The sequence below is a fragment of the Lissotriton helveticus genome, chromosome 5_1 (assembly GCF_964261635.1).
Source record: "Lissotriton helveticus chromosome 5_1, aLisHel1.1, whole genome shotgun sequence".
In the NCBI taxonomy this organism is placed as follows: domain Eukaryota; kingdom Metazoa; phylum Chordata; class Amphibia; order Caudata; family Salamandridae; genus Lissotriton; species Lissotriton helveticus.
The window spans coordinates 2,108,296,567-2,108,308,600 of record NC_136065.1 but is presented as its reverse complement, the minus strand read 5'-3'; the positions used below and the strand labels follow the sequence as shown (position 1 = coordinate 2,108,308,600).

General features: G+C 50.0%; 1 protein-coding gene across 1 annotated transcript in view; it reads left to right on the top strand.

The window, feature by feature from the left end:
- Positions 1–9,180: 9,180 nt before the first annotated feature.
- Positions 9,181–12,034, top strand: part of LOC144756380 (bile salt-activated lipase-like) — an 80,066-nt gene continuing 77,212 nt past the window's right edge. The window contains exon 1 of the mRNA XM_078646159.1: positions 9,181–9,286. Coding sequence (XP_078502285.1) covers positions 9,221–9,286 — 66 coding nt within the window. The 5' untranslated portion in view covers positions 9,181–9,220. The remainder of the gene's footprint in view (positions 9,287–12,034) is intronic.

Here is a 12,034-nt window from a genome sequence, read left to right as displayed (position 1 = left end):
TGCTCAGGCAGCCAGCATGATTTTGAGAAAGTTGGTTGTATCAAAGCATACAAAGGCTTGATACGCTGGGCATATTCCGGAATGTAAGTTCTGCCGAAATTCAAAAAGCCCAGTAAGGATTGTAATTTTTTCAGAGTTGTTGGTGCGCGCAATTGTGCGCACTTCTCCAAGAAGTGAGGAGCCAAACCTCTACCTTCATTGTTGAGCTCATAGCCCAAAAACAACACTGTGTGTTCAGCAATGTGCGATTTTGCAAAGTTGAATTTGTAACCCATGTCTGCGAAGTTGCAAACAAGAGAATTAACACGACACAGATGCTCCCAAATATCGTCGTCTGTGAGATATATGTCATCCACATACGAAAAAGCATCAGGGTCGAGTGCCTCCAGAATAGAGACAATTCGAGCGGTAAAAACCCCAGGACTATTCTTGTAGCCCATTGGAAGACGCCGGAATTGCTTTTGGACTCCAGCGCTTGTAAAACTGGTCCATTGGGAGCTAAAGCTGTCCAATCTGTGGGCATAAAAACCATTGGATATGTCAAGCGTTGTCTTGAAACGCTTACGCACGAGACTATCCACCAGGGCAGAGCCGTGGGTATTCTGTACTGCACAGTTACGGCAATGCGAGTTCAAATGCCGGTAATCCAAAACCAAACGATATGATCCGTCAGGTTTATTCACAGTAAAAAGGGGATTATTCATCGGTGACACACACGTTTCAATAACTCCCTGATATTCCAATTGTTCAAGGATTTCCGCGACGGAAGATTTTGCTTCACGCCGAATGGGATATTGAGGTTGAGGCTGCGGCTGAGACCGCAACGGAATTTCGTGGCAAGGCGACAATTTATCCCAACCACATTGGTTACGGTACAGAGCCGGCGCGAGAGCCCGAGCCCACTCTTCTGCATAATGCTGCGCATGCTCTTTCGAGACAGTGTTCGCGAAACTGGGTAGGATTACCTCCTCCCCTCGCGGCGCCGCGAGCACAAAAGGTGGGGGCCAGTCAGCCTCCGAAAGTAAAATATCATATGTAGAAGACAGATTCTCCCAAAATACACCTTTAACGGTACGCTGTATGTCACCTTCAATTAACAGGACAATTTCATATAGTCTTTCAGGGGGAGCGAGTCTAGTATCCGCTGTTTCTATCACAACGTAGACATCAGTCGCTGTCACCCTCAGTAGTGGACGCAGCGCCTCTCTGACTATGGTTATCTCCGCCGCGCTGTCCAGCAAGGTCAGAGCCCACGTCAGATTCCGAAGCCGCGTTCTCACTATCTGTGGCATATCGATGCGCTGTTAAGGCTGCGACTTTCTTTTTCGCAAACTGCGGACGCCTAGGCGTAGAATCCTCCTGCTTCACCGCGCCGTCCGTCTGGCGGGACTGGCCACGTCCTTGTTGGCCACCACGTCCACGTCCACCCCCTCCTCCTCCACCGGTCTTCGGGGCCGATGTGTCCTGAAAGGAACGAGGAGAGCGTTGATCAGAACCCTGAAAACGATCAGGCGATTTAATCATCGCGCGGTCGCGCAAATCATAAACTTTTTCGGGTGGCGCAGGAGCTTGTATTGCAGGAAAAGTACCCTGAGTCTGCGTTGTCTGCTTCCCCTGTGTCTGTTTTTTAGGCCAATTTTGTTTCTTGGACTTGGGCTGGGCATCTGTCACTGCAGATTGTCCCTGTGGTTGTTTTTTCTCCTTCACTGGAAAATATTTCAGACCTCTACTTGTGCGGCCAATCGTTTTATAAGCGGCCACCACAATTTTTGCTAACTGGCGGGGTTTGTCGGCATCGGGCAGAGCAGCCAAAGCATTCGACACCTGAAAGTTAACTGCATCTCCTTTAACATTGGAGAGAATGAGATCACTTACAATCTCAAAAGAACCACACAGGCGCATACCCAATTCAACCGCTGCCTCTGGACCGTGATCATTCTGAACACGTCTAACGATTTCAGGCAGGGCAGTCATAGACGGGGTGCCGAAGCACCTTGTATAAACTGCCGCAAATGTTTTTCCCCAGCTGTCACAGTCAGCAAGTTCAGGAGTAATATCCTTCGGTAGAGTAATCGTCAACATTCTATGTTTATCAGCAGGAGTAGAATTCGGAAAAACCGCCTCCAGTTGATCAAACTTCTCTGCTAGCCAGAATGGGAAGTCATCGTTGTCAACCGGACGCGCACCAAAAACCGAATTTACCATCACTGGATTGAGACGCATTCCGCCTCGTTCCAGGGGAGCGGCCGCACCCCCCTGGGGACCACCAGGAAGATGTCGACCGATGTATTGCACTAAAGCACGAATCACGGAAATGGAAACTACATGCAGCCTGCGAATTTCTGCCAGGGTGCAAGCCCCGTGATTCGGGTGCGGGGTAAAGCCACCCAACGCAGGCCAATTAGTACCTGGAATTGAGAGTGGGCCTAACCTCGCAGGGGACATAGAGTGGGGGAGGGCGCCATCAAACCAAACTCGATGCTGCCAATGATCAATAGGTATTTCCAATGCCCTGTACGGCGTATATTCAGCTGGGACATCTGAGGCGGTGTAGGAGTGGAACAAACCAGAATTAGCGTCCACAGCCGGAAACGTAACCCAAGAGTAAAACAACTCGTAAGGAAACGCCGGATCTGCACATACCACGAAAATCACAGCCATCCCATCTACTGGGACCTGGTACGTCTGAAGATGGTTGCGTACCGCTACGCGACTATGCTGCGCAATAGCCACCGCTGCCGCCATTACAGAATTGGAAACAAGAAAAAACAAAGAATACTTTGTAGCACAACTGGGTAGTAATTCAAAGAAACCTTTTGAGAAAGAATCAAGCTTGAATAAAGACCTATTTCAAAAAATAGGTAGGTTTCACCGACACCCCGTTTTCCGGAAACGGATGTGAAGGGGTTAAGGCATGAATGATAAACTACTCGAGTGTCATGATATAAGACCACCGAAAACCGTTGGGCGCCATGTTGCAGGGTTTCTGTACTCACACAGAACTGTGCACAGAGGAGTGGAACCTCGGCAAATTAGGATGTCCCAAAACTTACCTTAGCAACCAACTCACCCCTTACCGAGCTAGCTACAGTGTCTCATTGGACATATCAAACACCCAATGTTTAGACAAACCAGAACATGAACTTACAGTACCTCAGGGTACGTGGGACTCATGAACACTCTTTCGTTATATTATCATTACAAACCAGAACATGGAGTAAAGAAGACACATGTGCATTTGAAATGTTTATTTACTAATGCCGTCTTCTCAGGCGCAGTATCTTTGATAATACAAGTATACTTATTATCAGTAGCAAAATTATCAGCATAGTTACTAAGACATAAAAAGCGAATGGTGACAGCATGTTAACATGCTGTAATGAATAAGAGTTAACAACACTTATATCTCACCCTCCCTAACACATATATTATATTATTATCTAAGAAGGTCTCTTTGGGTTGTTTTAGGGCGGGCCCATACCTTAGTGTCCTAGCATGAAGGAATCACATCAGCATACACCAGCTCTCTCTGCATGTGCACCGCATCAAGTGTGTTAACAATTCTCGTGCAAAGCAATATCAATCCCGCCTCAAGCCCAAGTTGGCAAAGGCTGCACTTGTGTTATGACTATGAAGGCGTGGAGATCAGACCTCATAACAATTCCATATCGTGTTGCTCCTGAAACTTCAGCACTCTCCGTGCAGACATGGTTTATTAAACAAGACTGATATCAGAGCAATAACATATTATTCTCACATACACCACGGCAAACCACTAGGTTGAAAGCTAAGTCAACAATTAAGGGTCGTGTGCAGAAGTTGCAAGAAAGGAAAAATGGCGTTTAAATCTGAAATGTACCTATGCTAACTTAACACGATATAAGGATATATAGGAGCTATACAACAATACATAATAACACAAAAGCATTTGCGCAAGCTTTCAGCACGTTATCACAAAGCGCGGCCATTTTATGGCTATTACGCATGCGCACCCTTTTCCCTCCAAGAATCTAACTACGTCACGTCACGTGAGTATGACTGACGCATGCGCAGAAGCAAATTCAAAAGCAGCGGCCATGTTTACGGACAAGAGTTAATGGGTTTAATAAAACACATAGGCAAGCATCTCTACGATACACGCATATCCCAAAATAGATGAAATTAGTGAAACAAACAGTTTGGGGTTACCTGGTTAGAACGGATTCGAGGTTCATGACTCGAGCAAGACGCGTAATATGCGAATTCTTGCTCTATCATTAGGAACACCCGCTGAGTTCAGGACAAGGCAAGGTGTGGGTGTTTGTTCTATCCAAGGTCAGAGGCTTTCTACAGAAGGAGTTAAATATAAACAGGAGAGTATCTGAAGGGTGGGAGGAAAGCAGGACAGCAGCTGGTTGGAACAGGCAGTGAACAGGAGATTGGAAGTCTGCAGGGGAAACTGTGTAATAAACACCAGAACAAACAAGAGAAAGGTGAAATTTGGGACCCAATGGACAAGCTGTCAAAAGTGATAGTTTGTCTCCTGCTCCTTGGGTGTGATCTCCCTGCGAGGTGCAAAAGATCTGACAAGAGGCAAGGAGCAGATTAACCTCACAGGGTTCAGGGAGATGCCCACAGTTCCTATAGAGAAGGAGTCCTGGGTGCTTCTCTGTGCCAAAGGTACAAGCCTTGGAGTCTAACTGGCAGCCTTGGAAGCAATGAAGCCAGAAACAAAGCAGAACAGTGGAGAGGATTCAGAAATAGGAACTGGACTCTGTGGTAATATTTAGAATTGTATGATGCAGCAATGATGCAGTGGAATTACATCACAGAGAATGTTCTAATGTTGACCAGTATTGGGTTGTACTGCTGATGGTTGCTGCATGAAACTTGTACTCCATTAAAGATACTTCAAGAACCTATAAGAAGCTTTCTGTGTGGATTACTTCATATTTTGGCGACGAGGATGGGATACATATGGGAAAAGACTCTGGGAAAATATGCGATGGAATAAGGGTCAGGAACAGGACTGGAATACAAAAAACTGGGGGCCTCATTTATGAGGTTTTGCCGTAGGGCAGCACAGCAGGCCTTCCTTCTGCGCTGCCAATGACAAAAGAAAAGGGCAGGAATATGCCCTATCTACCAGATACAGCGCATTCCAGTCTTTTTCCCCTGCTCTAGTGCACAATGTGCTGCCGTGCGAGAACTCAGGCATCTTTGCACCATGTTGCAAGGGTGCCTGCATTGCGGGGATGATTATTTGTGTAAAAGAAGGGAACCTTCCTGTACAAAAATAATCACAAGATGCTTTTCGTCTTTCTATGTGTGCTGCAGAATGCAGCACTCCTAGAAAAAGGAAAAACGAGGCAAAATAAAGATATTTCTCTTCGTTGTGCCTCCCTGGGGAAGCGTACATTTTTGGCGCTGCCTCCGATTTACGATTTCTCGTAAATCGGGAGCAGTGACAAAAAGCCATGGATGGATGTTTGCTGGGAACGCCCCCAGCTACACCCATTGCATGCCCCTTTAACGCAGAAAACTGTGTTAAAGGCACCAATCATTTTCAGGCAGCATTAAGCCAAAAAAGTGGCTTAGTGCTGTCTGATAAATATCACGCAGGATTCTGCGCTAGGGAACGTCATGAAAAGTGACTTTCTGGTGGCGCAAGGGGTCTCATAAATGAGGCCCTGAATATACTAGAAACCTGCACATTAGCCCCTTCCCCGCGGGGCTAATTCCCCCGCGGTGCGGGGGGAGGGGGGGCGCACGTGGTGCCGCGGTGCTCGTGACGAGCTCAGCTTGTCACGCTGCACAGCAGAGCTGTGCTCATGACGAGCTGAGCTCGTCACAACTCCGCCCACTCAATGGAATGGCCCCCACAGGAGGGGAATTATCCCCGCGTAGGCGTTCCGCGGCGGTTATGACGAGCTCAGCTCCACTGTGCCTCATAACGAGCTGAGCGCGTCATGCGCGCCAAAAGTGTTAACTAAGACAGAACAGGAATATGCTGTTGGAACAGAAGGACAGAAATACAAGACAAGGAATCTGCATACGGAAGACAGGTCTAGACGTATGCCGTCAAAACTGAAAACAAGGCAAACAGAGGAACTAGGAGGCAGGATCAACAAGAAAAAGGCAACAGACAGGATAACTAATCAGAATAGGAACATAGAATCAAAAACCATGAAAACAGAAATCAAAAGGCAAGCCTCTAATAGTAGTAGGATCAAACAGAGTGCAAGGAAACTCTGGAAGGGTCAGTTGTGAGCCGCTGCATCCTGGGCTCACCGGGCAGGAGTAGCAGGAGGCCCAGGAGAGGAGCACAGGACAAGAAGAGAGCCAGATGCAAGGAATCAACCAGGTGCAAAGAATCAGGGAACCACCGATGAAAGGGAAGAAGAACTGGGACTTGGAAAGGGAAAGACCAGAGAAACCAGCAGAAGCAAGACCGGACATGGGAAATCCAGGAATGGATTACGGATCAGAGGCAAGAGAGTGAACAGTTCAGAAGGCAGATGTAAAGAGGTCAGAACAGCCATAGGATCCAGGAATGAAGATAGAGAATAAAGTACCACCACAGGGTGTGATTGGGGCAGGGTTTGGATTAAAAAAAGACGGCAGGGAATATAATGCATCAAGAAGGTGGTGCAGAAGCCTGGACTGGAATGTGAAGTGTATCTGGGAATACATGTATACAATCTTATTCAGGGATAAAGGCAGAACCCCAGAGGACATTGAGCACCACCTGGTGGCCAGATGGTAACATTCTACAAGTTATGTGTTGCGCGTGCTGCATCGCCGTAGGCAAATTGTTTTATTTATTTAATTACTTACCTTACTCCTGTCCATCGCATGTCAGACTCCACTATGCAGAGGTCTTGCCCAGAATGCCAGGAGCGCTGCGGCTTGGCAGCACGGTCGGCTTCTGCTCTCAATGTTGTGGATCACACGTAGTCTGTTCTGCTGTCACCATCCATGGTGGGTTGGAGACCACTGGAGGAGGCAGAGTGGAAGACTATCCAAGCAGCTCGAGGCCTGACTGGGTCCGCGCCGCTAGAGCAGGCAGGACACAGGGGGAGCAAAGGCCCTGGTAGTGTCTTTCATCTCAACGCTACTTACTAACCGATCACTAAGGGGCGCACTTACAATCCCTGTGCACCGCCGGAATGCCACTTTTTGTGACATTCTGGCAGCGCACAGGGCTTAGCTACATCGACAACGCCACTTAAAGTCACACTGAGTGGCTTTTCATGGCCCTGTAGATATGGAGTGAGGCAACGCAGCAGAAGTCGCTGCTTTGCCTTGCACTGCAATGGCAAGGCGTGCCATGGGCGTTACGGTTTGTGTTCCAATGTAACACCCATGGCATTTACAACAAGCTGTCAGCCTGGGAATGCTTCAAAAGCCTACGCCTCCCCAGGGGTGGCGTAGGAGAGGCGCAACAAGGATAAATAACATTATTTCTCCTCATTTTTCCTTTTTACCATGTGAGCTGCATTCTGCAGCACACATAGAAAGTATAAATCACCTCCATTGACTGTTTCTGTGCAGGAAGGTGTCCCTTCCTGCCCAAAAGCAATCATCTATACAATGCAGAGTTCAAGTTCAAGTTCAAGTTCAGGAATTTATAAAGCGCACTACTCACCCAGAGGGTCTCAAGGCGCTAGAGGGAGGGGTTTATTGTTTATCGAATAGCCAAGTTTTCAATTCTTTTCTGAAGGAGATGTGATTCTGAGTAAGGCGGAGGTGGGTGGGGAGTGAGTTCCAGGTCTTGGCAGCCAGGAAGGAGAAGGATCTGCCACCCATGGTGGTTTTTCGGATGCGCGGGACTGCGGCGAGGGCTTGAATGGATGATCTTAGATGGCGGGTGGGATAGTAGAAGGACAGTCGGGTGTTGAGGCATTCTGGTCCTAGATTATAAAGGGCCTTGTGTGCGTGGGTAAGAAGGCGGAAAGTAATTCTTTTGTGGACGGGAAGCCAGTGGAGGTTTTTTAAGTGACCGGTGATGTGCTCTCGGCGCGGGATGTCTAATATGAGTCTCGCAGATGCGTTTTGGATGCGCTGGAGCTTTTTCTGCAATTTTGTTGTGATTCCGGCGTAGAGAGTGTTGCCATAGTCCAGTCGACTCGTGACCAGTGCATGGGTGACAGTCTTTCTTGTTTCGAGGGGGATCCAGCGGAAGATCTTTTTGAGAATGCGAAGGACGTTGAAGCAGGAGGACGATACGGCGTTGACTTGTCTGGACATTGAGAGAGAGGAGTCTAGAATGAAGCCAAGGTTACGTGCATGGTCAGTGGGTGTGGGCGCTGATCCCAGAGCGGACACCCTTGCACCATGCCGCAAGGGTGCCTGCGTTGGCGCACGGCAGTCAATTGAGCGCCAGTGCAGGGAAAGAGGACAAGAACGATAGATACGGTGCATTCCTGCCCTTTTTCTTTGCAGTAGGGCAGTGCAGCAGGAAGGCTTTTGGTGATGCCCTACGGCAAAATATTGTAAATGAGGCTGTTCATGTCTTTTCTCATACTCTTATCTTATTAATAGCTGCCATAGGGCTTCATAGGGGGGATTTACATATATCCTTAAGGGAAGTGCTGGCTTTGTCATTAGGTGTTATGGAAAAGCCAGACTAGCAGTGTAAACACTACCTTTTCAGTCTGTAGTGGCGGGCAGGGGTCCACTTTGTCTTTGTCACATGCAGGGAGGCAGAAACAGTGCTGATGCCCCGGGTACCAAATACTAGGGAGCTATAAGCAAGTCATTATTTGCCAATTGGGTGTATCCGATTTAAACTACTTTTCTATAGGGTTAGAACACTGGCACTGAGTCGTGGTTAGCAGGCCTCGGTGCACTCTCAGAGTCGAAAAACCAGCAGCATCAGTCCAGAAATGTGGTGGCGAACATGCAAAAAGAGGCATTTTCTTACAGTACAGATTTACCCTAACTCCCCCCTCACCTTCCCTCCCCATAGCCAAGTGTTGATAATAGAAGTGGTACAAAATAACCTGCCTTCCTCTGGACAAGAACTTGGCCCGCAGCCTGAAATAACAGCAGCAGCTGGCGGCCTCCTGGTATCTTCCCAGCCCTGAGATTGATGGACGGCTCCAGATAGGTACATCGTGAGCACTCCTTATCTGGAGTGGGCGTGGTTATGTCCCCTTTGATGCTAAGCATAGTTGTGGAAGTGTATAAAGTGTTGTCTGTAGTTCACATCTTGCGATTTGGTTGTCAAGCAGTCGCCATGGCCACCTGGGGGATGCGAGCTGTGGCACTAGCCTGCTGCCTGGCAGCAGTGCAGGCCACCACGGTAAGTCCATGGAAGGGGCACCACAAGCTCTTCACCCAGGGCTGGTGCATTGATATGTTCTCTGGGGTCTTTGTGTGTCCATGGCACAAGACTGTAGAATTTGCAATGCCAGCTGGGCAGGTTGCCTTAGGTTGACTGGTTACCCCTGCATTCTGCTGCCACTTCCAGATCTAGAAGGAGAGAATGAGTTGGGTAGGGGAGGAAAGAAGAAACGGGTTGTGAGGTGTCATTGGGGTTGAGCATCAGCCACCCTACGTTTGAAGCTCTTGAACACTACTAACTTACGATTGTTTAAGAATGGGCACTTCCTATCAGTGGGGGAGGGCCACTAGCCCACCTCACTCTATACCACGGGTACTCATAGTATGGCGTGCGGGCCGCCAGCGGCCCGGCGAGCCTTCCTTGGCGGCCCGCGGACCTTGCAGACATCGTACCTGTGTTTTTTTTAAAGAGTGTCAGCAAACATCGCCTGTTGCAGCAGCGCAAACTCTGAGAGACTCTGCTTTATGGGGGACGGGCGATACCAGTGATAGTGTCTCACAGTGGTGTGGCTCACTGGTTAGAGGCGGCAGACCTGAAAGCAGAAGTCGGCCCAGGACAAGGGTTCGATTGCTGACGCGGCAGGGTTGTGGACCAGGGTCAGCGGACTCGATAATTCTCGCCTCGGTGCCTACTCTAACCACGCGGCAACTCTGGGCATCAGCTTGCCTAATCTCCACAACGGCCCCCTTAACGCCGGGGATGCCTGGCTCCACCTTGGGGATTCCCAGCAGGGACCATCCCACAGGGAAAGCCAGGATGGGTTCCCCAGCGGTATACAGTGCCAGGACGCCGGCTGGCAACAGTGCGTTTTACAAGTATACACATTACATTACATTACATAAGAGTGGAGATTCAGGGGCGCTAAGAAGAGGTGAAATACAACAAAGCCTCATTAACAAGTAAATGTTTTTTTAAAGACCTGTGAAGTACTCGGGTGCGACTGTCTGTGTGCCCGGGAAGCTGTCTCAGCCTGGGCTGCCGCCACACAGGTGGGGTGAGGTGACAGAGGGTGACAGAGGACAGCAGGGTGTAAGAGCTGTGTGAGGTGACGTAGGGCAGCAGGGAGTGAGAGCCGTGTGAGGTGATGGAGGGCAGGAGGGAGTGAGAGCCGGGTGAGGTGACGGAGGGCAGCAGGGAGTGCGAGCCGGGTGAGGTGACGTAGGGCAGCAGGGTGTAAGAGCCGTGTGAGGTGCCGTAGGGCCGCAGGGAGTGAGAGCCGGGTGAGGTGACGGCGGGCAGCAGGGAGTGTGAGCCGGGTGAGGTGACAGAGGGCAGCAGGGAGTGCGAGCCGGGTGAGGTGACGTAGGGCAGCAGGGTGTAAGAGCCGTGTTAGGTGCCGTAGGGCCGCAGGGAGTGAGAGCCGGGTGAGGTGACGGCGGGCAGCAGGGAGTGTGAGCCGGGTGAGGTGTGCGCTAAGAGCCTGTGATGTGATGATTCCTGCCAGCCTGTAGTCAGAGGGTTGAGCCAAGGCCAGGGAGCTCAGGCCTGGTCTCCGCTCTCGCAGAACAGCGCACAAATGCTCGCCGCCAGGTTGGCACTTTATATAATTGATGCATGCATACCTACCCGGACGGGTGACTGGAGCCAAAGGGGGGCTTTGAGCTGACAGCTCGGGGTGTGAGTCAGAATTAAAGCCAGCGACAGATGTAATCCCAGGCCCAGTGGTGGGACACAAACCCCACGAAGCAGCAAATTCAGAGAGATAACGAGCTGGCTTTTACATTACACAGGGAGACAGGGGAGTGGGGGGCTGTCTCTGGGCTAGTGACGGGGACGTGTAGACACAGTACGTGTGCACTGCCCGAGCCAGAGAGACAGAGAGAGACAGAAACAGACAGAGACAGATAGAGATAGAAATAGAGACAGAGATAGACAGAGACAAACAGAGGCAGGGACAGACTGACAGATAGAGACAGAGAGATGGAGAGGGAGACAGAGGGAGGGAGAGAGAGAGGGAGGGAGGGAGGGAGAGAGAGAGAGAGAGAGACACACACACAGAGGCAGAGCGAGATGGAGAGGGAGAAAGAGGTAGGGAGTGGGAGGGAGAGGGAGGAAGACAGATGGTGACAGAGGGAGGGAGAGGGAGGGAGACAGAGAGAGAGGGAGACAGAGGGAGACAGGGGGAGGGAGGCAGGGGGAGACAGTCAGAGGGAGAGGGAGACAAAGGGAGGGAGACAGAGAGAGATAGAGAGAAGGAGAGAGGGAGGGAGAGAGAGGGAGAAGGAGAGAGAGAGAGAGGGAGACAGAAAGAGAGAGAGAGAGAAAGAGGCAGACAGAGAGAGAGGGAGGGAGACAGAGAGAGCGAGAGGGAGGGAGAGAAAGAGAGAGAGAGGGAGGGTGAGAGAGAGAGAGAGAGAGAGAGAGAGAAAGAGAGAGAGAGAGATGTGTGTATGCCGGGTCTGGTGGCTCAGTGGATGAAGGCATCCGCTGCAGGGGCCTGTGTTCAACCTCATGGTCACAGTTTTTTGTTTTGCTCCAGCCCCGCCCCCTCCCCTACTGACCCCAACGGTGCGGCCCTCCGCCACAACCAACCACACTGTAAATATGGCCCCGAGAGAAAGTTTGTGAGTACCCATGCTCTATACCATATTCCAATAACTCCCGATTTCGGGAGTTGCTGCAGATGACACAGAGGTTATAAGGCAAATGCTTCACTACATGAGAAAGAGTCTAGAGTCCACTTGGTGTCACTTGAGTGTTTACTTG